Below are 27,723 nucleotides of genomic sequence, written 5' to 3' on the forward strand. Positions count from 1 at the left end.
TTTGTCCAAATCTGCGAAATTCCTGAGGCTCGCATACCATTCCTGACCCCCAATATCCCCTTCGAGACCCAATTTCCCAAGATTTTCTCAAGATTTTCTCACTCTATTGATGACAAAAAGAAAAAGGGTGAGTCATCCGCCCTGAAAAGTGGCTAGCAGAAAAGAAACAAATGGTTGACCAAACAAGCTGTGAAGAGGATGCACCCTTTGAGGTTTTGAGTTCCCCTAATCTGTGTGATTAACCTTCCAAAGTCACACCACAAAGAATTGAGTATCAGGGACTAAAGAGGGTCCTCTTGCCAGAAAGAACAAAAAAAATCCTTAGCAGTGCAATGAAAAGAGATACATAATTGGAACTTTCCCTCAACCCTCCCCCAATGAAAAAAGATGAGTAATAAATACAAACAAGAACAAAACAGAACACAGATTGTAAAAAACAACAACAAATAAAGTAACCAAATAAAATGGCTGAATTATGCTGAGTACATTTACAACCCTGGATTTCTATTTCTATCCCGCTGCTGATTTTGTTTATAGAGCGAAAGCATCAAATCCTTGATTACTCATGCGCTTTGTTATTATTTGTCTGCCTTCATGAGACTAATCAAGTCAACAGTCTTCAAATCAACAAAGGGTACTAGACTAGAAGGGCGTCAACTAAGAATTCTTTGTTTTTCCTGGAGTCAACAAATGTAAACCAAGCTGGAAGTGTACCAAGTAAACTTAGAGAAATCGAATCACTTGGTGTCTTGCCAGCTAGAAGATGACATCAATTGACATGGAACAATAGCAGAGAACATAAATATGCATAGAATAAATAAACAGTGAAAAGATGTCTTTTTATTTATTCAAATAAGTTGAAGCACTCGTGAAAATGGGAGGTTGTGATTGTGGTCGCAACTTGCAAGCCAACTCCTTTTTGGCACATTGTTTGTTTGTTGATACTTCTTTACAATGAGTATTTACTTGTTTCTCTGTTAATGTTTGATTGAAGCAATTATGTACTGAATACAATATATCTTATAAATACAAAATCTTATAAATACAAATCTCTGTGGATTTGATTCATGTGGAGAGTTACGGCAGTATTTATAGGGTGAAAAGACGTTTTCTAGCTTCTCTATGTGATGTGTTTGATTAGAAACTTTTGTTACGTACTTCATCCAAAGATAAATTATGACCATTCTATAGACTAGTGCTGTAACATCACGGATATCTCCAATTCCGTTTAACCGCCAGTCAAAACCGGACGGTTTTCGGTTAAACGATTTTAAAAAAAAATCAAAAAAAAAAAAAAAATCAAAAAAAAAAAAAAAAAAAAAAAAAAAAAAAAAAAAAAAAAAAAATCGTTTTTTTATAATTTTTTTACCGACTCTGCAACTTTCATTTAACTGCGAGGTGCATTTAAAGGGGCCGATTTGTGCTTGTGAACTTGTCACAAATAATAGTAACAATGTTGTTTTTAGAAGAATGTGTGAGATCATTAATGTAAATTAAAAACAGTAGAGGACCTAGGACAGAACCTTGTGTAAAAGTTGGATAAATTATTATTATAAACTACATATTGAGATGATGAGACCTATTACAAAGATTATGAGATCTATTACAAAGATTATGAGATCTATTACAAAGATTACTTTCAAACCAAGATGACAGACAAATTGGAGTGTTGTTCTAGTTTTGGAGTGGTGAGTCAACACACAGATTACTGAGCTGGGAGACATTGCCAGGCATAGTGCCAGGTGGAGGGGCATAAATCGAAACTTAAAAAAAAAAAAATTATAAAAAAAAAAAAAAAAAAAAAAAAAAAATATTAAAAAAAAAAAAAAAAAAAAAAAATCGGGAAAACGAAACCGTCCAATTGAAAACGGAATCCGCCATGGGCGGTCGGATACCGGACGGTTAAACGTTTGACTACAGCACTACTATAGACTAAGGCGTCATTCTGTTCTCAATTCATTACATAGTACAAAAGCTTGTAAGAGAGGTATCTTGGACCGAAAGAAGAGGAATTCTAAGTCCTTTTGTGCGAGCATCCTCTTACTAAACTCTGAGGAAACAATATATCATGCAAATAAGTCAAAGGATAAACATGAATAGCATTTTTAGCCTTTCTTTCTTTCTTTCCTTTTGCTACACTGGGCCAATTTTCTCTCACGGACTCTGTCCGCCCGCCGGTGTGAATTGAGCTGAGTTTCGGTGGAATGCTTTATGTAAGCTCTACCGGTCAGTGACTTTGGATGAAGAGGGGTGAGCAGAGGGGCAGAGTAAAAACACCAAAGGCCTAGTTTTTTGCACCGAAAAGAATGTTTCTTACAGTTTTTTTTCCCCAAACAAAGGAAAAAGAACCTTTGGTTTGGAGAGGGTCATGTGTACATTGTATATATATATAGAGGAGAGGCATGTGGAGGGGGTAGGGGGAGGGGGGGGGGGCCAAAGAGGGACGAAAAGGTGTTCTTTAGACCCAGAATGCTTGAGGGCTATCACCTCCCCTCTCCACCACACACTGTGTATGCAACTAATGATAAGGCTCGTGTTCAGTGTTCACACATTCCTTCAGAACACCTTTTTTCGTTGCATATGATATAGCTGTGGTATTATAAATGCTATTTCTGAAATACTTTTCTCATTTTCTTTCTATAATTTCTGATTCAATCAATATGTCATCATTTGGCCTGATGATGAACTGACCATTCAACGTGGTTGTACATTCTCATTTGATGAAACGTAACTTCAAACATAAATTTTCTCCTATGAGTGGACATGCCCATACCCCACACTGTGCAAACTGTTTGATAGAGACACTGAACTGTGTTCATGCTGATATTCCAAACAACGATTCAAAAGCCTGCACGATGAGAAAAGGGAAAAGAAAAAAACGTTTTGTGGAGAGCAATTTTGTCACACCATTCAGTCTGTGTTGAATAAGAGAAGAAAAACCATTCCATTATTTGTTACTCATGGTGGAAAAATTGTTGAGAAGAAATCTTCTTTGTGCGAAGACTTCTCCTCTCGGCCTCTCCGTAACCTTTTTTGTTGCTATTTAGGTAAAAGTTGAAAAGTTTGTTGGTTTGTTTGCGTCTTTGTAACATAGGAAGCTGCAGATTAGCCAAAGAATTTAATGTATTTGCTGAATTGCAAACAGCCTGTACAAAGTTACATTTATTGCTTTTTAGGTCTGGTGTAATGTTTTATCTTGTCTTGTCTTTCACATGATACAAAATGCAAACTTCAAAGTAATTATGCAGTAGACGACTTCAAATCAAAGTCTAAAGTCTCTTGGAAGTTGAAACAACAGATTGGTTCCAATGTTTCATTTAAAGGAGCCCTTTACGTTTCAACCCTTTTATATTCATTGTTTAGACTTTAGAGCAACTTTTTGGTTTAAAAAAGGGGTATGAATCTCAGTTTTTTTTTTATTAATGTAACAGTTTGAAATAATGGTTGAGGTTAATTTCAACCTTCAAATTGTAAAATGTTTTGATTGTTTAGATGAACTTTGTGATTTGAAAAAAAGGGGGGGGGGGGGTATAAGTTCCTGCTTTTAGAATGAATATAGCAGTGTAAAGAAGCGGTTTCATTGAGCCGATTTCTATTGTGGCTTTTTAATGTGAGCATGTAACATCAGTAGGGTCCGACCTGGTAAGAAATCTGTTTAGGAAGAGCGCTTTCAAATCCAAACAATGCCTGATATAATTTGGGTGTATCGCTGCATCTGAAATCGAGTCTGGCTTCCTGCAGCCTGCTGGATTCCAGCGGTTGCCGACGGTAACCGAGAGACGAAATCCAGCCCGTGTTTCTCTCTCCTCGCTTCTCTCCACCCGTGGAATCCAGTTTCTGAAATCTATAGGGGGAGAATTAAGGTAAAATAGGGTAGAACAAATAACCTGACTGAATCCAACACCTTTTTTTATTTCGTCTTTCTTTGTGCAGAATGTTTCTTGAAAGATTCTTTTTCCTCATACTCAAAAGAGCCCACATTCCTCGCTTTATCCCAGCTAGTCTCCCATAAACAGCCAAGTTTCCTTTTACCTAGAGGTAAACATGACACCGTCACTTTCACATTCGTGACAAATGCTAGTGTATGTCTTGTTTTTGTTGATGCCTAGCCCAAATTTTTTCCTCGTGAGTTGTGAGTTGCTTGGAGACCGGGAGAACAGTGATTCTCTTCGTCTCAGGAAGGTCCTAGAAGGTCCTGTAGTACTCCCAGAGTCACAAATCTTTCAAGTTATATTACACTGAACTCAAGAATGCAGACACACATTGACCCCATTGTAAGTTTCATTGACCTGTTACAATTCTTTTTGTAGGGCAAGTGTTTGCAGTGTACATGGATGTGATGACTTTCTCCTTTTTCTTTCCTTTCTCTTTCTGTTTTCTCGGCCTTTGCCCAGGTCTTTTTTTACTGCCCTCAATTACCCAGGAATGCAATGGGTTCTCAAAAGAGCCATGAACATTTGGGATGGATTTCCTGCTAGCTCTCCAAGGTTATGTTTTTAAACCTGATGGCCAAAGTTAGGAAGGGTCAGGGGGAGGGGGAGGGGTGACCATTATGTGCCAGAGAAAGTATGTGTATATTGAAATCAAGTTGGTGGACACTTGCAGAGTTGCAGTCCAATCTTTTATAGGTGAATCATGAACTGATTTAACCCACAGGTTTGGCTCTCTCCTCATTTAGGTTTTGCGTGCATGACATGTTGGCCTAGCACTGTGGACTAACTAGTACCAGGTCCATGGTCCTACAAACCTGGAGTTAGGATACAGACACAAGTAACTTGTAACCTCTGAAACTTGACATAAATGTAGGGAACCCAAAGGACTAGGCTAGGCTACATGTCTTGAGCTCGTCAAGTGTGCTTGGGACTTGTGTTGTGGTTACAAGAGGTGGCCTCTGCAACCTGGTTTAATGATGTAATAAGGCCGATATGATTTTGAACTTTATGGAACTATCGTATTTCTCCCCGCCAAAAGGCTCTCCTGTTGCCACCAAGCGAGGGAGACTCCAGGGCCTCCTCATGTTCGTCCTGAACTTTCTAGTCTCGCTCTGCAGAACCTATGGATTTCTGAACATGGGCAATGATTTTCAACTTGGCCATGTTTGCATGGAAAAGCCCTTTAGCCTTAGGTGACTACATTGCTACAAGTTCATAGGTAGATTTCAGATACTTCTCTGAAAGTTAAACTGATTGTGTAAGCATTTGTCTTGATGCTATAATGAGCTGAGCACAATCAGACAATCAGTGTTACATGCGGTTCATCCACCTACTTTATCATAACAACACCATGGCACAAACATGAAAAAGAGTTCATGGGACTGAACTACATCGCAGATTGCCAAGAATGTTACCATGTCTGGGGTCTTGTAGGCTAGTAGTAGGGGGAGTCTCACCATGAGACTGCGTAACATTCCATGACTGTTAAACTAGCTGACATGACATAAGAGAGGAGTATACACCACCGTGCACGCCCCCACAACCACCCCTTAACCTCGTACAAGCGAACGTGCGGAACGACCATAACATTTCTCATCTTTTTTTTCCACCACCAGATCCACCTCAATGTATTACATAAATATAAATGTATATGAAAATTGAAAGTGGATAGGCATGTGTATAGCGATATTGAACATCTGTCATCCTCGGCTTACGATGATGCGAAAATGTTGGCAATTTGAAGTCTCCACTTCCCAGGTAGTTGGACATTTTCTAGAACACCTACCACCCCCTCCCTGTTCCTTCCCCCTCCCGGTTCCTCCCCCCCCCCCCCCCCCCCCCCCCCCCCCCCCCCCCTCCCGGTTCCTTCCCCCTCCCTGTTCCTCCTCCTTCCTCTACCTTTGCCTGTGGGTACACAGCACAGGTGGAGGGGAGATTTAACCCTTGACCCCATGCCACCCCCATGGCCCATCCCCCAGGGTCTACAGTCCAAACAAGGGGGAGGTCAAAAGGTCACAGAGAGGTCATGTGACCTGTGCAAGACAGATTTATTTCCATGACATTCCAAGGGGCCAGCAGGTAGTGGAAACATTCAACAATTCCCCTTCACATCACATAGTTTTATTGGTACAAAGTGCATGAAAGTGTTCCTCTAATGACTGGCACTTGACTAGTAGTTTTGTTGTTGATTGGTTCCCAATTTTGGTAATAAATTGTGAATTAGAGAAGAATAGTGGGTCTGTCTTCATCAGTTTGATCTCCCTACCATTGCAGAAACTACCAGTGCACAAAGACAACAAGTAGGCCTTGTATGAACATGTATAAGTATATAGCCTACATAGAATCATATAGTTTTATAGATAGGGACATGCAGTTTGAATGGATTGGTAACAATATGTGCAGGTTAACTTTGTAGAACTGAACTAGATTTTAAATGAGGCAAACACTCAGGCTGTGTGTTGACTAATGCAGGTCTGATCTTTGCATTGCCAGAAAAGGATCACAGGGGCCTAGGGGGGTAGAACCAGGTCTATCTCCGGCCTAAATCAAACATGACCAGATTTTGGATAGCTGCTGCCCATAAGAATCAACATGATTCAGATACAGAGATAGAGAGATTAAATGATAGTCTCTGAGTCTGGTTCGAGACTCTAAGGGCATTTAATTGGGCTGGTATTTTGGTATAATTTGCTCAGGATGTATACTGTGATCTGTTAAATCCTAGCTACAGATGTTGCATAATCAAGTAATGAACTAGAACTAGATAAAAGGAAAGCAACTTTTTCTTGTTTGGTCTTCCCCTTGGTCCTTGCAGCGTCATAACATTACTGATATTTGATTCTCATGATCCTGGTGCTTACAGTTCAGATTTGATTCAAGTTTTCAACCTTCCAAAGTTCCAAAGAAGTTCAACCAGAGTTTGTGAGGGTCATCTTTAGAATTTCTAAAATGTTTCCAACTTTGAGGTTTCCATGTGATGATCATACTTCAGTTGCCAATTTAAATTCTTTTTCAATTATCGTGGCCGTGGACTTTATAAAAGGGTGGGACAATACGAAGAGGGGATGGGGTACATAAAAAAGAATGTCTTTTGTTAAACGTGACTTAGGGATAATAGTTCAAGCTCTTTGCTCTGGTTCCAGCATTCTGTAGCAGAGTTTGAGATTGTTATGACTTCCCAACTTTGTTTTCACCACAGAGAGGATGTTATTTCTAGCGTTTCAAAATTCCACTTCCAAATGAACTGCGCCATCCGGAATAGCTCCTACAAAAGAATGTAGGCATGGAGAGATTATGTGCCCACTAATACCTATCGATTCCAATTTCAATTTATTTCATTGTCATGTAAAAACAGCATCAACAGGTTAAATTGTAGAAATAGACAGAGACAGAGAAAAGGGAAGGAACCAAAAAAGAAGTTTGCTTCCTCCATTCATTAATGGTCAGCTATTTGTTGTTTTTAGTTAAACTTAAAAAAGAAAGAAGATAAATAACATACAACTTAATAAGATTTTGGTCATATTGTTTGATAAAAGATGAGAAGCAAATGCTTTGGCACGGTAAGACTCCACTCCATCATTCAATACCGTTAAGAATTTAACAACAAAAAACCTTAAAACGTGGAGGGCATGACCGAGTATCTGTACTTTGAAATAACGAGGACAGACTGCTCGTACCTAATCCCAACCTCGTGTGAACATGGACTGCATTTTTGCGGTCGAGCGTGGCCAAACACGAAGGTCCCACCCGGAGAAAATGTGCCAAGGTCTCTTCCACGATATCATCCGGCAAGCCACAATGTTATTGAGACCGCATACATCATGTTCAGAACTGCACTTGGGGTCCATTGTGCAAGTCCCACGCAAACATGGGAAAAGGGAAGGATGACGGAGAAAAAATTTGGCAGCCCTTCCCTGGATCATTTGAAAGAATCGAGCTTACCACCGGGTGTTTTACTTTCTTTTTTTTCATGAGGATTCCAGGGAAATATGACACACTTTAGGTCTCCCCCAACCTGGTCTGTTGTCATCCGTCTCCATGACGATAGCCAAAAGTATTGGGTTATCTCTCTCCCCTGTCTAGCCTACGGGTGGAAACGCTGCAGTCTGATTGGTGGACGAGGGGCACTTGACCCCTCCATCACCCCTATTAGAATCCACCGGCATACCTGCACGATCTTCAAAAGCTCAAAGGCGCACTCCTTTGTTTTTCACCTTCATGTAAAAACTCACCTCATTATGTCTAAAGTGCCTGTATGGCATTCATGAAGAAAAGGAGGCCAAGTGTTCCCCCATCTAACAGGTTTACATTTAATGTACCTACATGTGCATGCAGCATAATCAATTCATCATAGATTAAAGATGTAGATGTCATGTTTTTTCTCCATTTATGTTCTGATTCATTTTGTTGTGCTATAGTTGACTATCAGAGGCTTCAGTTTTCAAGTAGTTTTCTCGGTTATGATAATTAATCCGATATTTCTTTCTTTTTTTCTTCTCGCCATTTACAGGACTACCTCATTCTTGTTAGAGATCGAATGGAAAACTTGTTGAGCAAGAACCTTGTACCTGGCTCTCCAACCAAGACCGCAGGACACACCACGGTCCAGAAGACACGATCCATGGACGAGAGTGACAAACCATGCACACCAACCGGCGTGGACGAAGTAGAAATTATCACCATGCCAAGCGGTCTCTGCTGACAGAGGAATTCCAAGGTGCGTCGACAAGACACAGATCGCTGAATATGAACGATATATCATATCGTAACATCCTCGATGAAACGTTGGTGTGGATGTTGCGTCGGAGGCGACCGTTCCTTCCAATTACGGAGAGTGGAAAATGCACAACACTCGGACAGAACAAAAAGTGCAAAGCTACGGTTGATGTGATGCTGGATGTCGACTCCACTAAGGACAGGAGTCGCAGAATCGATCAGTCGTAACAAAAAAAAAGATTAAAAATGGAAACGGGTACCAGGAAATGTTGTAGAGGGTGCAGTGTCTTATCTCTGTGTCTCTGAAGATGAGACTGGCCATCGTAGTTCTTCGTAACTGTTGAAGACGACCGGGATCCACTAATGCCGACTCTAGTTTGCGTCTCATTTGCAAGGCTTAGTTAAACTGCCAAAGCAGAGCAGCGTCCAATGATTGCTCCGTCGGGTCATTACTGGAAATACTACCAAAGGAAACAGGGATCGCATCTTCATTTAGGGAAGTACTGCTGAACTTAAACGGGACTGCATGTTTTCCCTGATTTCTTTGTAAATCTGTAGGAGATAAGACACAGTTAGCCTCTCGTAGGAAGAGGGTAGTTATAAAACAAAGGCAGCTGAGAAATACAATATATTCTGTAACTACTCTCAGACAATTTCGACATTTGAAGAAAAGAAAAAATACACATTTTTTGTATTAACAGTATCTGCAATAAACATTCGTGCCTTCAAGAGACTCCATCAAACGGGCCAAAATATTATGTATTGGATTATTATTATCCATGAAAGAAGGTGAATATTTCATTTTTGAAATTTGGCTGTCACCATTTGTGCCTTATTTTGTAATTGAAGTAGAATTAGATGGTATGTAGTCTTTAAGTACATCGAACAGGTGATGTTGTTGCGCGATGGATTGGATCGTAATTGTTTACTCAGTTGAATTTTCGATATAACAATAATCTGTGGATATTTCGTGACTCGGTAGATAAACAGGCTCATGGATGCGAGTACTGTCGGACATGTTGGGTATTGAATTTTAAAATTTGTCACTCATCAGTGTTCAGTTGCAAATTGGCAACACGACTGTTCTGATAGCCCTCATATTGGCTCTAAAAGATCTTGGTAGTATTGAAGCGAATGATAAAAAGCAATATGTGACTGGTTCATGTTAAATGTCTTGATGATGTTTGGCGAACGTGATCATAATCATCATATGCCACAAATATATTATTTTTTGCAAGGCAACGATAGGTTATTTAAATTGTTTTTCTTGATGAAAAAAAGAAGCTGAATTCTTTTATTATTGTGTTTATTCTCTTTAAATTATAACCTGTTTTTTATTGAGTTTATTCAATTTTCCTCTTTTATTTGTGTGCGAGTGACCGTGTGTGTATGAATGATTGTGATGTTGGGCCGCTTTTTAATACTTTTTTAATATAACAATTTACTGGAAGCGTGTATTTGAAAGTTGTGAAGCTCTTTGGGGAGTGTTAGTGTATTTTCCCCAAATTTGTTTCTAAAAGAATACATTTCACCATTATTTGTGCTTTTTGGATGAAGATTACTGAATAAGTTGTTAAAATATGTAGTTTTGTGCCATAATTCTAAAGAGACAAAGAATATTCCTGACACGTTCATGAAGTGCCTTGACTTATTTTCTAACCAAAGGAACCATAAAATGAAATTGTAAAATGTTGTGATTTCCAGCGTACTCTTATTTTTTTAATTCAATCATTCCGTGATGATGTGAGGATTCCATTTAAAGTAGTTCTTTTCCATTTTATCATTCCTGACGATCATTCCACAGAAAAAACAAAAAATCAGAGGATTTTGTTGGATTTCATCGTGTACAGGCATAAGATGTCATAGAATGTAACCATGTGATTGGAAAGTACCAATTTGTATTTTGTAGGACCGTTTGTTTTTTTCCTACAGTATTTCAAATAATGTTCTCAAATGTTCTTGTTCTTCGCTTCCGATTAGGTATAGAATTGACAATTTGTATTTGCAATTATGTTATGAAAATGTTGATTAATGTTAAGAGCTTGCCCGCATAGTTTGCTTCAAAACTTGTATGTTCATGATAAATCGATTTGAGAGTTTGATAAATGTTGTTGAGGGTGATTGTAGCAAAAACCTGCTCGAGTGTCCAAATTATGTTCAACTAGAGATATTAATTGAATCTCCTGTCATTTTTACCGACACATGTGCCAGAAACAACTAATTATTGGAAACTCACTCCTTAATCATACAGTACTTCCAGTGTTCAGAACTAAAATGTACAATCACAAATTTCCTTCCATTTTTTAAAACTGGACCATTTATATATAAAAAGGAAAAAAAAATATTAGTACTAGTTGAAGAAAAAAAGTTATGTGGTGTTTTTTGCAAGAATATTATCCATTTTGGTGTGTTTAAACCTTGTAGGTTTTTTTTTACATTTATGTAACTCAATTCAAATTTTTAATTGATTTGTATAACATAAGGTTGTTCTTCCATTTTTACAGATTTTTTTACCTAGAAAAAAGAAAAAAATTGTAGTTAGTGATTGAATTTGAGAATAGGTGGGAATTCATGGAAAGAGTTGGATTGCATTTGAGTGTAAGGTTTATAAGACAGAGTGTAAGTGAGTGAGAGTTTGAAAATATAGTAAACGAGTTTGCCGTGTCCTTTATCATTAAAAAATATATCATTTTTTCCTTTAAAAAAAGTGTTAAATTTACGCCTTTAATGATGTGAGTTTGGTTTTGTAATCCGTTTGTTTGTGATTGTTCCTCTTCATGTTTCTCAGTGTCTTATGTGTGTCAAATTTTTCTTATATTGTACCCTCCCCCTATTTTTTTAAACTTTCCAACTTATTCTGAACTTTGGAAATTTTGTGAGGGGTTGTTGAACGAAACAGTAAATATTGAAGAAACAGATTATATCAAGGAGGGAGTTGAGTACTTAAACATGATATATTATTATATTGTGCACTATAAATGCAAATCTCGTTATTATTAGTATAATGTTGTTGAATTTAACCCATGTTTAAATGTCGTTTGTTAAAACAAAGTGACCACCTGTCCAGTATAATGTAATAATTAAATCGTTAAAAAACAATGAACTAGTGTTTAATTGAGAATGTTTAATTACTAATGTTTAAACTTTTATCAATGTGTTAAAATTTGTTGAACAATTTTTCTGAATTTGGAGCTCCCTGTTTATGGAGTAAATTATCAAGAATATTATAAAAAATGTACGCAGAATTCCCTGCAATGTTAACATCAGTTGATAGAGCTTTAACATTATTATTACCTTGAATATTTTGTACGCAGATGAGAAAAGATAACTGTAATCACAAAATTTTCCATAATCACTTATTTAAAACTTTCTCAAGCTTCTACTCTCCTTTCCTTTCAAACTTTGTGCATATACTTGCGTCTTCTTCTTCTTCTTCTTTTCTGTCTTCTTCCATTGATTATTGATAAATCAATGCTTCTTTTGTTTAGCCCATGTGTTTTAACATTTCTCTTACCCATGCTAAGTGCGTAAATTTGAAGTGCATTCTACTACATATGGGTGATATTGAAAAAAAATTATACCTTTTTAGCATCTAAAAAGTATTGCAATCCAAAACATGGTTTAATCTCACAGGGGCACTGAGGTGAAAATTGTTACATATTTTAAAGGTGTATACGTCAGTGCCCCTGTGACGTTTTGAGATTTTAGGTGTGTTTTGGATTCAAAGTTGCTAATGTGTGAAGAGTTGATATATTAATAGGTGGTATTATTATTTTGTGAGACCTTCAGAGTGAGAAAAATAAAATAAAACAAAAAGTAAACCTGAAATGTTTTGTGTGATTTGGATTTTATTCCATTCTAGTTTAGCAGGTATGGCTGTGGATATTGTTGGTGATGATTGGTAATGGTGATTATGAGATGAAGATGATATTGATGGTGTTGATGACGAGGGCGAGGAAGATGGTGGTGATAGCGATAATGATTATGGGGATGATGCACATGCTGGTGTTGATGATGATGATAATGATAGTAATGATGGTGATGATAATGATGGTGATGGTGATGATCATGATGATGATAATGATGATAGCAATGATGATATTGTTGATGGTGATGATGATAATGATGCTGATGGTGATGATGATAATGATGCTGATGGTGATGATCATGATGATGATGATGATGATAATGATGTTGATGGTGATGATAGTGATAATGATGGTGATAATGATGCTGATGGTGATGATCATGATGATGATGATGATAGTGATAATGATGGTGATGATCATCATGATAATGATGATGATTATGATAATGATGGTGATGGTGATGATCATGACGATGATAGCAGTGATGATGGTGATGATAGTGATGATGATATTGGTGGTGATGATGACGATAATGATGTTGATGGTGATGATCATGATGATAGCAGTGGTGATTATAAGGAGGCCTATGATGATGATGGTGATGATCATGATGATAGCAGTGATGATTATAAGGAGGCCTATGATAATGATGGTGATGATATTGGTGGTGGTGATGATGATGATGATGATGGTGATGGTGATGATCATGATGATAGCAGCGATGATTATAAGGAGGCCTATGATGATGATAGTGATGATGATAGTGATAATGATGGTGATGATCATGATCATGATATCAGTGATGATGAAAAGGAGGATTAGGAGCAGGAGAAGGCTGATAATCACAATGATAGACGATCATTAAAAGAATGATAGGGTCTAATTGAATACATCAGTGATTATGATGTAATTTGTTAATTAAGGCCATATTTAATGCTCCCTGATAAAATTGAAACGTTTTAAAGTAACCTGTACATAAAGCTCGGTCATCTGCTTATAAAGACCATTTCGTTGTCTCCCTTGAGTATATTCACAGGTTCGACTGCAATCAGCTCGATTTAAAAAAATGCTATCATCGAATTCGAACACATTACTGTCGTAGTAACAGAAGAAATAGACAGTTTTCGTAATGTAATCAAATTTAATGCACAAATCTTTGTTAAGTGCCACGTTGTCAGAATGTCAGAATGCGAATTACATACATTGGTTACTGCTAGGCACGTAATATACGCAATTTACATTCTGACTATTAAAATACAATTATTTATAAGAGGTGAATCAAAGATTTGTGCATTAAACTTGATTACATTACGTAAATGGCCTATTCGAACACATTCTTTGTCATGGTAACACAGTAGAAATTGGGTGTTTGGTAGGGCTTTAGACTTCCAGGTCATTCACATGGGCATGCACCCTAAAGAACTCTACAGGTATCGTGTACACCCATCAAAAGAACCGCTAGAGCGAGGTTCCTGTATAATTAGGGGCTTTGTTGCACCCCTCTGCTTTTTCCTTTTCTCTTTTGGCCTCCTAAGTATATACTTAAGTTCTCTCTCTCTCTCTCTCTCTCTCTCTCTCTCTCTCTCTCTCTTCACTCTCTCTTCTCTTCTCCCTCTCTCTCTCTCTTCCCCCTCTCTCTCTCTCTTTATTATTTCTTATTATTTCTCTCTATCTCTATCTGTCGCATGCGCTCTCCCACCCCCTACCCCCCTCTCTCTCTCTCTCTCTCTCTCTCTCTTCTCTCTCTCTTGCTCTCTTTATCAGTCTCTCCCCTCTTTCTCTTCCCCCCTCTTTCTCTCTCTCTCTCTCTTCTCTCTCTCTTGCTCTCTTTATCAGTCTCTCCCCTCTTTCTCTTCCCCCCTCTCTCTCTCTCTCTCTCTCTCTCTCCCTCTCTTTCTCTTCCCCCCTCTTTCTCTCTTTCTCTCTCTCTCTCTCTCTCTCTCTTCTCTCTCTCTTGCTCTCTTTATCAGTCTCTCCCCTCTTTCTCTTCCCCCGTCTCTCTCCCCTTTCTCTCCCTCTCTCTCCCTCTCGAGGCAGAATAATCCGGCTCATTACCTAGCTTCGCTTCATAAGGCTTCTTTTTCCACCATTACTAGAGTGATATTGAAAAGAATCATTATTTTCTTCAATCTCTTGCTTTCATGCAGGTATCTTTCATTGCCGATAGGAGGTACACACGTGGTGGTGTGAGGGCACAATGTCGACAAGGGGCTAATGTACGTCCTATCCAGTCTCTAATCTTTCGAGAAAGCAAAGCGAGAGAACTAAGCAACAGTTATAACGCTTCTTCATCGAGACATTCTCTGATAATGCATTGTGCGTCAAGATTCAATTGACATGCATTTAAATATTATTTGATCATTAATGATAGAAAGTGGCCTTAAAAGGTTACAAAGATGTAACAGATCCATAGTCTATTTTGCTGCCCGAGTATAGGTTTGGACGGGTGTGCGTCTGAAGCCTCTATACCCATACCTATTTTCTGGGTCATTCGGGCAGGAAAGGGTACCCAATATTAAGACTTTGGTTAAAAATTTGAAATGACATAAATCATTTTTGCATTCTGGACTTTGCACTTAAGTGAGAATATAGGTGAGTTATTATTCATAAGAAAATAACAATATTATTGTTATCTATCATTATGTAAAACTGTGACCCTTCCCACAAGCACTTTGCTTGTATTGTAAGGGTATCCCATCATCTTGGCCTATATTGTGATTTTATTGCTGGAGTTTGCCCTCGTGTTTTCATTCTTTTAAAATGGAAAATAAATAAATTGAATTGAATTGACGTTAAAATGTCAAGGACAAAATTAATTTCCAACACAAAATCGTACCTCATGTTTAGGGAATATTAAGGGGAGGGGGGGGGGGGGGGCAGCCAGTTAGATCGGTACATCTTCGTACACGGGGGGGGGGGGGGGTGGGTGACGGTTGCCCGGATATTGGAAGTTGTACATTTTCAACGGGTTCGCAGCCCCTAAACTCCTCCTCGTATGCCTATGAACACACACACATAACTGATCTCAATACACCTGGCGAGGGGGTGGGGGGGGGGGGGGGGGGGCGTTTCACAAAACTTGTCATCAGTGACAAATGACAGTTTTTGTTATAAGCTACTGAAATCCTCGCTGCTGATTGGTTATCAGCAGATTTGTCACTGATTTTTGTCATTTGTCATTGACAAAAAGGCTTTGTGAAACGGGCCCCTGGGCATTGTTTCACGAAACCGTCATGAGTAGTATAGTTCACAGACACCTCATTGAAACGCGTGTTAAACTTAATATACGCGTTGCAATGGGTGGTCGGCGACTGAAAGAAGACATGTAGAAAATGAATACCCGAAGACCCCAAGATCCACCCAGCTCCAAAGCCTCCCCCTCCCTCCAACAAAATTAATAAATTAATTAAAAAATTTGTTAAAACTGTGCCTGTCTCATTGGTCCTAGTTAACCTTAAACAAATGTGTAATGTGTAACCATCATGTTTAAGCTCTAGCTTAAAATGATTTTTCAAATATGTGAGTGTGTATTTGAAAGGTATTTTTATGTATTTTGACTTTCGTTTATAAAATATATGTACCTAGTTCGTAAATTACTTGTTATTATGTTGAAAAAAAATGCAGAAATAAAATCATTCAACAAAATATGGGCGGATCCATGATTCTGTATCAATTCCGAAAAATTTCTTTGTCACAATTTTCAGGGGTTGCTTTACTACAAACAAAAAAACAAAAAACAAAAAAAATTAGGCAAAAATAGGATTGTCAGATTCCTCAGGTGCCTTTGGGGCCTAAAAGGTAAGGGCCAGCAAAATGGCACAATAATTAGTGTGGGCATATTTCTTCTTTATTAGTGTATATATTAAAGGTAACACAGGGGGTGTAAAGGGCAATGTAAACAAAAATGCAACAAAAACAAGACAATCGGGTTAAAATGTAAATATCGTGACAGTCCATTTCAATCTATGTCTCTTCTATTGATATAGAAGTCTGTGGCATCTTTTCTTAACATTGTGGATAAATTTGGATGAGTACGTCAAGAATGATCTAGAAAATATTAATTTCATAACACAATCCGGGTTTCACTAGCTAGTCCATGCAACAGAACGAAGCCCATGATTTTTTTTTTGATTCACCTGCAATACCTCGACCTCATACAATGATGAACTAGAATGCCTCACCCCTATCATAACTCCAGAACAATATTTCCCTTTGATGCGCCCCTAAACAAAAGAAGCGAATGAAAGCCAAAACCGTGCTGGAAAAGAAAAAAAGAAGAATCTTTTTGTCCGGCTGTCTGGGAGACATAACCCCATACTCCGTGTGCGCGTAACCCCTGCATAATGGTTATTACCCCGTAACATGTCAATTATTGGTTCTTTTTTGTGTCAGATTTTTACCTGATATTAATTTTGTTGGTAGCTGACGATCAATGACGACAAACTCTCGGAAAGAGGGGTCCCCCAAGAGAGATAGAATGCCCTTTTTGTAATAGCTCGGGGCTCCTTACCCCCAAGAAGAAATCCCCTTTGATTCTCTTCATTTTTGATATCCTGGACCGATGGAAATTAATCAAAATCACAGACCGTCACATCTGCCTAAATTCCTAACATCAAGGGAAATCTTTCGATCCAACCATTACATCATTTTGTGATCAAGTACAAAGTTTCACCCCTCCAAAATGGAAAATCTACTCGCTTGTCATGCTTGTTCGCTACGCTCTCTCGGATCATATAAAAATCCCTAGCTCTCACAGCACTAACATCCTTAGACAAGAGTGAGACATCAGTCTACATTTGCCACCCTCTACCCAGGTGAGGTATAAAAACTACCCGGTAGGATTATAATACCACTTGTACTACTACTACTACTTATAATAATAACAATAATAATAATATTTCACGTTTATATAGCGCTTAATACATCGACGATGTTTTTATATAAGCGCTTTATTATTACCCCAGTAATCGGATGTATGTACATTCTCCACTCCCTGGGGAGCATTCCAGCCACGCGCCATTTAACAAACGCTGAAAACTTCATTAACGGTCGCATTCTACCGGGTACTCATTTAATACCTAGGTGGAGAGTGGGAAAATTGCGGATTAACGTCTTGCTAAAGGGCGTTAGTACCGGGCTAGGATTTGAACCCCGTACCTTGTGATATACAGTCTGATGACTTATCCACTAGACCACCGCACCTCTACATTGATACATTATTCCTGGAAAGGCAGTATGCAATGATAATGGCTGCCGGAGCTTAGGTCCGGGTAGTAATGTATAGCTCTTATGATCACATTTGTCATGTAGTGATGATTAATATCATGTGTGATATTGCGCTATTCAAGAACGGAATTTTATTGTTACTGTTAACCCCCCAAATATTAAGATTTAGAAAATTGTAAGCCAAATGACATAGGCAGAGGGTTTTATTGAATATTGGAAAGAGAACCCAAATTGTATATACTTTTAGAAAGCCTATATTAAGACTATTTTAGCCTATACTACCCATGAGTCGTTTCTCTCCCTCACAAGAAGAGCCCCCCCCCCCTCCCACGCCCTCCCGAGCCCCCTTTCCCCAACAAGAACAGCGCCAAATTGGAATACTGTACCATGCAATTTAATGTTTTAGTATTATTTTGCTCTTCGGAAATCTTCGGAATCTTGATCACGTGAGTCAGTCCAACACCCCCCACCCCCCCCCACACACACACACATACATACACGCACACTTTTGCATATTCTAACGACGTCCATTCATAAGGCGGCATTCATATACACGTATTCTTCACATTCTTTTTAGTTGTAGATACAATGTTTTGACGTTATCGACGTGGCGTAGTTAAGGGGCGTGGTCTGTAAAAGGAGGGGCACTTAATGTAACCATAGCAGTAACTTACATCAACCTTGTCGATACATCATTTTAATTACCGATACAAAAATCTTCGTAATGGTCGCAATATGAACAGCTTTTGTGGGTTTTCTAATTTGTTTAGTCTTAAGTAGCCTAGCTGCCCTACTAAATTCACACAATACCTCGTAAAATTACCTTTATTCATTCATTCATTCATTCTTTCATCATAATGGTAGTGTCTGTTTTCGTTTCATCCATCCATTCATTCAAAATCCATTCACTCTTCAATTCATTTATTTATTCCTTCTTTCATTCCTTCTGTCATCAAATGGTAGTGTCTGTTTTTGATCAATACATCCATTCATTCATTCATTCAAAATCCACTCACTCTTCCAATCTTTTATTCATTCCTTCTTTCATCTAATGGTTGTATCTGTTTTCGTTTCATTCATTCATTTATTCCTGAAGTCGATCAAATATCTTTTCATTTATTCCTTCTTTCCTTCTTTCATCAAATTAATGGTTTTTTTTTTTCGTTTCATTCAGCGATTCATCGCTTCATTAAAAAAAAGTCACTCATTCCTTCGTTCATTCATTATAGTGTCTGTTTCCATTTCATTCATTCATTCCTAAAGTCGATCAAATATCTGTTCATTCTTTCCCTCATTCATCATATTTCATGGTGGTTTCTGGTTTTGTTTCATTCATTCTAAATGTCACTCAATCATTCGCTCTTTCATTCATTCATTCATTCATTCATAACGTCACTCAATCATATTTTGTCCATTCATTCGTCCATTCATTCATAAAATCACTCAATAGTTCATTCTTTCATTCGTTCATTCATTCCTTCTTGGAATTGTCTGTTTTTGTTTCATCCATTGGTCAAGGGAATTCCAAAGTAAAGATTGACTTGCTCAGAATAAAACTTCTTGTGAGGAGAAAGAAGTGCATAACAGTGATTGGTTGGTTTGCTTTACCTGACTGCTAATAATTCCTGTGTATGCTGGTAAGTAAGCAACCAGAGGACCAACGGCTTTAAGTCCTCTACGAGGGACTTGGTAATGAGGATTAATGCCTGACTTTTAATAAAGCATGTGTATGCTTGTTAGTAAGTAAGCAACCAAGGGACCAATGGCTCTAAGTCCTCTACGAGGGACTTGGTAATGAGGACTAATGCCTGACTTTTAATAAAGCATGTGTATGCTTGTAAATAAGTAAGCAACCAAGGGACCGATGGCTCTAAGTCCTCTCAGAGGGACCTGGTAATGAGGAAGAATGCCTTACCTAAGGGCACTAGCGCATCGAATTGTTTTTGAACCCGGGACCTCAAGGTTACGAGACTACTGCTGTACCACCGAGCCATCGCGCCTCATACAAAAATAATGTACAACACAAACTGTTACTTTTGTGTAAAAACAACTACATTTAAAAAAAAATTAGCTTCTAATCATTATGTAATAATACAAAAAGCAAGCTTATCATGAAATAATCAAACATCAGTAAAATTTGCTTCATATTTCATTCGCAAATTCGCACGGTTAAGCAACATTTCCAAGTCAGATAAAGAAAAAAAAGATATAGATCAATAACAAAAGCTTTTCGTTGTAGGTGGGGAGCTTACGAACAGTTAAGGAAAGCTGGTATAGATTTTTTTATCTCTCCACACGTAGTTTGGTTTCATTTTCAGTTTATGTATCACGTCATACGTTTTTTGTTCGTTCTTTCTTTCTTTTCTATTTGTTTAAAGAAATAACAATGATTGAGAATTTGAGATGAGATATTTGTTTATATTTGGAATTGGGATCATAGCTTTCAAGGTACCGATTCATATCGGTGCATTGTACAATTTCCAGTTTTACCTACACGTTAGTTCACTTAAAAGCAGGTAATATTAATAGCGCATTCCTTATTATTGTTTAAAGCCCATCTGTAGGCATACTAGTTTACAGGAGGGATTAGACCACCATGCAATGTCACTGACAGGTGGTTATCTCATCAATCAGCTCTCAATTAACATAAGAAAAAGAGGATCATGGGGGACCAATGGTCACCGATTAGGCATTATTTGCTAAATAGAGGGCGCACTTAGCTATAAGTATAGTGCAGTGGGGCTTAAACATTATAAAATGGTAGATTTCAATTAAAAACGAAAGAAAACAAGAATAAAATAATACGTAAACGCGACAGTGTTTTGCGAAATGAATAGTACAATCAAACGTGTAGAATAACTAATTGCGTTCACTTACATGATTAGCGCAAGTAATGACGCAATCGAAATGACGCATAGTATCCAATGTACATTACTTAGTTCCATTGGTAACTCATGACGCGTAGTAGACGGGTCAGCCTATGCAGAGCTCGTGACACATCGTAATGAAACATCGTAATGAAACATCGTATTAGTGGACGAATACCTCTTTGTCCGTTGCACACGAGGCGTTATTTCGATTGCGCTAATCAATGTGCTATTTAATTAGTGAAGATAATAAGTTAATATGCCAGGAATTCAAAGCAACGTTTACACTGTTCATAATTCGCACTCACTTTTTGTACGATATAACTCTCATAATCGCGGCGCGTCAACGACAACGCCAGTCACTGACGCAGCCATGCGTCATTACGATTGCATTAAAATTTTCGCTTATCGAGCTCATGATACCATACGTCAAAACTCATGGTAATTCAAGGCAATGTCTGCATTGTTCATTTCTTTTACACTCACCATTTATATAACTCACATGACGCATCAATACTGTGCCAGTCGCTGACGCAGCCTTCCGTCAGGGAGATGGCGTCATGAGCGCACCATGCTATAGAATGGAATCAGCTTCCGATGTGCGTGACACGGTCTGCTTTGTGCAGGCTGGCAAACACGTTTAAGTGCAGAGGTGGGCGTATAGCCCGTATGGGCAACTCGGGTTTCCGACTGGTACGTGTATCGTTCATCTTTCTCGGCAGGGTTTATACCATCAAAAAGTGTTAAAGAGTAATCCAACCCTTGTCTTAAGTTCATTAAAAGCAGAACAAAAAGAAGAGAAACAGAATGGTGAAAGTTTAAAATGCAGTGAAATCTGTAAAAGACCACTCAATTGAGACAATAAAATTGTCTTTATAGGCAGTTGGTCTTTATGTAAAAGACACGTTTTTTAGGACACATTTCAATGAGAAACACTATTCAAAGGAAACGGGAAATGTGGTCTTTCTATACAGGTGGTCTCCAAAGCAGGTTTCGCTGTAATTCGGACCAATAATAAAAGAGTTGTGAATGTTTGGACAAATCTAAAATTGGCAATTCAGTTGATTGTGAAGACTGGTAGTCACGGACAATTTTCCCTTTCGTCGTGTACAAAAATATAATTAATTTCTGTCTTTCTCCTAAGTACCTTCTCCCTTGTGGACTACTCAAATATATTACGGATAGTACATGTATATTATTGTAGGTCCTCTAAAGAGAAGAGACTCTCCGGAGTCACATATTTTCAAGAAAGAAAAGACAAGAAATGTGTAGTCATTTCATTTGTAGGAACAAATGGGAAAGTTGTCCGGCACTACAACACAGTTACATTTCCGATTCATCCAATTATTATTAGGGTGATGTTTTTTAACAGACAATGGTTTCCATGACAGGTTAATTGAACAGTGACTCAAACAGCAGCTAATACGACTTAAAACTACTTTTCCCAGTCATCTGATTATGGAAAAAAAGGAAGCCATCTTGAATGCCATAAAGGCGAAAATCTTGGATTCCATCTTGAATCATAATGCTACCAATATCAGCAACCATGTTACAAAACCATCTTGCATAAAGCCATAAGATTCGTTTTGTATGTCAATGAAATTCCATACGCAAAGCATTTTTATGGATGGAAATTCCCTTTGTATGTATTAATTTTTGCTATGTCGGGCAAGCCCCTAGCAAACTTTCTTATTATAGTTGTCAAGGGAAATTAAAAAAAAAAATAAACATGAAATATTAGTCAACAGGTGTGCTGTAGATGTGCTGTCAGTACATGGTTTGTCGAACAACCTTCGTTAGATTTAAAAAGAAACAACAGTTTTGTTGCATATCATTAGTGGCATTCCAATCAAAATCCCACGATTCCTTTTCTTTTTATTTCATTCGAAGAAAATTTTCTTCGATTATCCTTCGCATTCCTACGAAATATCTTTCGCTTTCGGATGAGCCGTTTCATGTTTAATTTTTTAATTTCACACTAGAATGATTCTTGTGATGATGTGTCTGGAATTTTTCTATGACTTTTTAAATATTGTATTAACATTCAACTCCGCGGAACAAAAGATGTGTCATAATCTTTAGAATGCACATTCAGCACATTGAATTAGATACTCCATAGTTCAAGGTCAACCAGTCCTCCCTTTAAATAATAGATCAAGATGACTTTGTGCAACCAGTCGAATCAATCAAATAAGAATCTGCTAACACACAATCCAACCTATCGATCACCTAACCTATCAAGCAAGCAACTAACAAACCAAGCAACTAAGTATTTGATTTGATTTGATTTATTTATTCTCCGAATTCACAATCAAAACAATGAAACACAATGAAATCTATACATATATACAAAACATTTACAACATAACATAAATAGACAATTAAAACAAACATAGTATACAATGTAAACAAAAAAGAAAAGAAGAAGGACACCCAGTTCAGTCAAGCATACAAGACTGTTCTTCCATTGGGTCCAAGAAGTATTAAGGGAACCTTAATTACAAGCATAAAATGCTTCCAAGGTTTCCACCTCATTACTGCAGATTATTGTTACCATCATTTGTATTTAATGGCTTGCCATTAAAAAGTTTTTGTACTGTTGTATCTATCGAATGTTATGTACTTGTTTTGTTTTGATACCTTGTATATGCCTTACTTTGTAAATTCTTTTCATATGCATTTAAAGTGAAAATAAAACCTAAATATAAAAAAAAAGGAATTAAAGGGGCAAGTCCGGCCCATCGCAAGTTGAATTGAACCAATAGAGAAAAAATGAACAAGCGATACGGTGAAAGTTTCACCAATCAACCAACCAACCACCCCATCAACCAAACAGTCAACCAACCCACTTAAACCAAAATTAATCAATCAATCAATCAGCCAACCAACCAACAAATCATTTTATCGATTTATTTTATATCTGCATTTTTTTTCTTCCAAATACAGTAACTGAATAACAACGAACATATAAACGTAAGATATAATTTAACATATACAAACAATAATACTTCATGTCAAAATGTTATTTACATACACATATAATAATGAAACATAATATTTCTATAACATATTGTTCTAAATGTAAAGTATTATCCGAACTATCTATGGAAAAAGGGCAGGAGACCGCAAGCAAACGATCAATCAATACACTTTTAGGTTTGCTGGTTAGATGGTTTACTGCACGTAGTTTACTTGGAAAGTATAGGTCATGATTTACATATTTTAAGAGGAAAATTAAAAATGAAACCGAAGGAAAACACAAATATCGGGGAAAGGTGAAAACCAAATTCCAAAATCAATAGACGATTCAAATATTTCTCGTTCTTATTTTTAGGATAGTTCTATTCTTTGTTTTTTTTACATCCTTAACACATGTGGATTTCACACCAGTATCTTTTGTTATTGAGCTTGAGGAATTTATGATAATAGTTTCGTCTTCTTTAATATATATTTTTGTTACAGGTTGTTTTCAAGCTAGCCGTATTTTGCATAGGATCAAAATCGAAACTATTTTAGAACAAAATCTTGTTTACCAAGGGCACTCTAACTTGCAGAAAATTGCCTTAAAGGGACTTGGTAACATTGTTCAGATGAGAGAAAATGGTGCTTAGGTAGTGACTTCAATGCTAGATGTACAATTAAAGATATTCTGAAAGTCTGAGTGAAAACAGACCGTTATTAATGATAAAAATTCGGGAAAAATTACATTTTAGGTGAATGTGGGACCAATGGTCACCGATTAGGCACTGTTTGCTATAAAGAGGGCGCAAGTATCTATAAGTATTGCAGTGGGGCTTTAAATAGCATTAATTGATTCTACTTTCCAATTTCCATTAACATTTCTTTATAACACTGCTACAAAGCATCAGTCGCTCATCCATTTGGTCCTATATCCTTGATCCTACACCCCATAGGTCCTATTCCCCCTTGGTCTTTCATCTGTCTAGTCCTCTGTCCCATGGTCCTATATCCTTGAATTTAGGACCAAGCAAGTTAGGTCCATGGTTTCATCATTGAACGGAAGGGGGGGGGGCGGACATTCCAGTGCTCCAACCATGGGTGTCGATCCCGGGGGGGGGGGGGGGGATGGGGGGGGGATATATCCCCCCCCCCAATATTTCAGGTGGGGGGGGGGGATGGCCTGTACAATCATCCCCCCCAATAATTCACCATAAAAAAATAAAAATAAATAAAGAGAAAAATTAATGATAAGAGCCCGATGAGAGTAGTTAATGGTTATTACTCGCAAGATGACCATCAATATACACATTTTGCATAAAATCTCATTTGCATAATATATACATATATACGAAATAAATGAGACAAGCGTATATGGGGGGAAACTGGATTCAAACAAGGACACGATACAACGAATCGTCTTCCTTCTCTAATAATTTAATGAAACGTGAAAGCTTCCGCGCTTCGCGCGGGATGGGCGAAAATGAATATAGACAAGGATTAAGAGTAATAATTTATTGAACCGTCGAAGCTTCCGCGCTTCGCTAGGTAGGGGGAAAACTGAATAAAGACAAGGACACGATACAACGAACCGTCTTCTTTCTCTAATAATGTAATGAAATGTGGAAGCTTCCGCGCTCCGCGCAGGAATGGGTGAAAATGAATTCAGACAAGGATTAAGAGTAATAATTAAATGAAACCTCAAAGCCTTCGCGCTTTGCGCGGGAGGGCCGGGGTTGGGGATTGCACTCAGACAAGGACACGATACAACGAATCGTCTTCTTTCTCTAATAATTTAATGAAACGTGCGAACTTCCGCGCTTTGCGCGGGATGGGCGAAAATAAATTCGGACAAGGATTAAGAGTAATACTTTATTGACCCGTCAAGGCTTCCGCGCTTCGCGCGGATAGGGGGGGGGGGGGGGACTGAATTCAGACAAGTACACGATACAACGAATAGTCTTCTTTCTCTAATAATCTTATGAAACGTCAGAGCTTCCGCGCTACGCGCGGAGGAAGGTGAACTTGATTCAAATATTAAGGATTAAGAGTCGAGAATGGTACATCGCATCGTCTTCTTTCTTTAATAATCTAATGAAACATCAGAGCTTCCGCGCTACGCGCCGAGGAAGGGGAACTTGATTCAAACAAGGATTTAAAGTCGAGAACATTCCAACGAATCGTCTTCTTTCTCTAATAATCTAATGAAACGTCAAAGCTTCCGCGCTTTGCGCGGGAGGGGGGAACTGAATTCAGACAAGTACACGATACAACGAATAGTTTTCTTTCTCTAATAATCTTATGAAACGTCAGAGCTTCAGCGCTACGCGCGGAGGAAGGGGACCTTGATTTAAACATTAAGGATTAAGAGTCGAGAATGGTACATCGCATCGTCTTCTTTCTTTAATAATCTAATGAAACGTCAGAGCTTCCGCGCTACGCGCGGAGGAGGGGGAATTTGATTCAAACAAGGATTTAGAGTCGAGAACGTTCCAACGAATCATCTTCTTTCTCTAATAATTTAATGAAACGTCAAAGCTTTCGCGCTTCTCGGGGGAGGGGGGAAACTCCTCCCTCCCTGCACCAAGCCCCTAGGGAGCGTGCAACGCGCTTAGGGATGGGGTGCAACCTGCCACACGCTTCTACCTCTTGGTTGCTTTGATCCATTGCCGAAAATATTTTGGCACCTATCATCCCCCCCAACCACGGATACATATCGACACCCTTGGCTCCAACCCATTTACCTTCTTCACCTCCAAACTTACATAAACTTGCAGGACCATGAAATAGGACAATTTGATCGTTGGACCACAACGACGCCCCTCGTAACTTTTATAATATCCACGAACCAAAAATTTACAATTTTGATAATTTTGTGTCCGAAACGAATGAACAGTTGTCAAATATTACAACAAAATGACCACTATGAAATTTCCCAGTTGAGTTTGACTTGAAATAACTTACGCCCCATCCCTTTTACATCCTTCCCAGTTGTGTCGCCCCAGGTCCGCTCCCCGCACCTTGTAAGACGGGTGCCCCCGACCCCCCCCCCCCCCCCCCCCCCATGGACCAAAACTATGCCATTGCATACAGTACTCAGAAGCCGTTCCAGATCTTTTTTTTGTAGGAGGCGCTTGAGATTCTTGCATTAATTTTCTACATGTGCTTCACGAGAGGGGCGGGGCGGGAGTGGGGGGGGGGGGGGGGGGGGGACTACCCCTTTAGAACCGCTACTGACTTTACTCTGAACGGAGCAGACAGAACATATACCATTTCCATACACCTTGCATCAATTTCTAAGAAAGAAAATTGGGGAGGCGCTTTTATTGGGCAAATTCAAGCTATTTTGTCCCATACCGACCATATCTAATACTTTTTAAATATATCTAATGAATGTATCAAACTGATACCCCCTACTATAGTGTGAGAATCAGACAAAATATAAATCGGAATAATAGCTTTAGTTTGTCAATTCTATACTTCAATTTCAGAATAATTAGAAACGTATTGGCCATACCTTGGCCTAACCTTTTTATCTTCTTAGTTTTTCTGTTTTCCATACTCTATTTCTCCTACTAGTTTATCTTATTTTTTGTAACTTACTTTTTCCTGTTCTCACGTTATTTTATACTTTGTTGTTGATATAATTTTGTATACATGTATATTTATATATTTGTTTTGCTTTCTTTTTCATTTTTCTCTCCATATTTTGTGTTTGCTTTGAACCATTGAGGAATGAACTTGTACGAAATATTTACTTAGTATCACTAACCAGCCGTGAAATTCCTAAATCTATTTCCGACCGGACTCGAATCCATTCTCATCATTTCTGTGTGTGTAAATGGTATTAATGTCATTGTTCACAAATATTTTCCCATGGTAAAAAATGCTATGGATGATAAAAGCGGAAAAAACAGAGGGCAAAGGCCGTAACTCTCCACAAAGCGCAAGGTGCTTGAAAATAAAGATTTTTTTCTCTCCTTTTCCATTGTGGTTTTTAATAGACAAGGTCGAATTAGAAATAAATGCCCGGTCCCGCAAAATGAATGATAACGACAACTGTAATCAAAACAGAGGCGGAGTTATGAAGAGAGAGGGAGGGGAGGGGGGGGGGGGGGCACAACTGGTTCGTGGCCCTTTAACACGAGAAAAACT

At 38.2% G+C, this 27,723-nt stretch overlaps 1 protein-coding gene across 1 annotated transcript in view; it reads left to right on the plus strand.

Annotated features, from left to right (window-relative positions):
- Positions 1-12,476, plus strand: part of LOC115927903 (G1/S-specific cyclin-D1-like) — a 30,906-nt gene extending 18,430 nt beyond the window's left edge. The window contains exon 5 of the mRNA XM_030994243.1: positions 8,443-12,476. Coding sequence (XP_030850103.1) covers positions 8,443-8,634 — 192 coding nt within the window. The 3' untranslated portion in view covers positions 8,635-12,476. The remainder of the gene's footprint in view (positions 1-8,442) is intronic.
- The last annotated feature ends 15,247 nt before the right edge of the window (positions 12,477-27,723 follow it).

Source organism: Strongylocentrotus purpuratus, unplaced genomic scaffold, assembly GCF_000002235.5.
Source record: "Strongylocentrotus purpuratus isolate Spur 01 unplaced genomic scaffold, Spur_5.0 spur5_contig_850, whole genome shotgun sequence".
In the NCBI taxonomy this organism is placed as follows: Eukaryota; Metazoa; Echinodermata; class Echinoidea; order Camarodonta; family Strongylocentrotidae; genus Strongylocentrotus; species Strongylocentrotus purpuratus.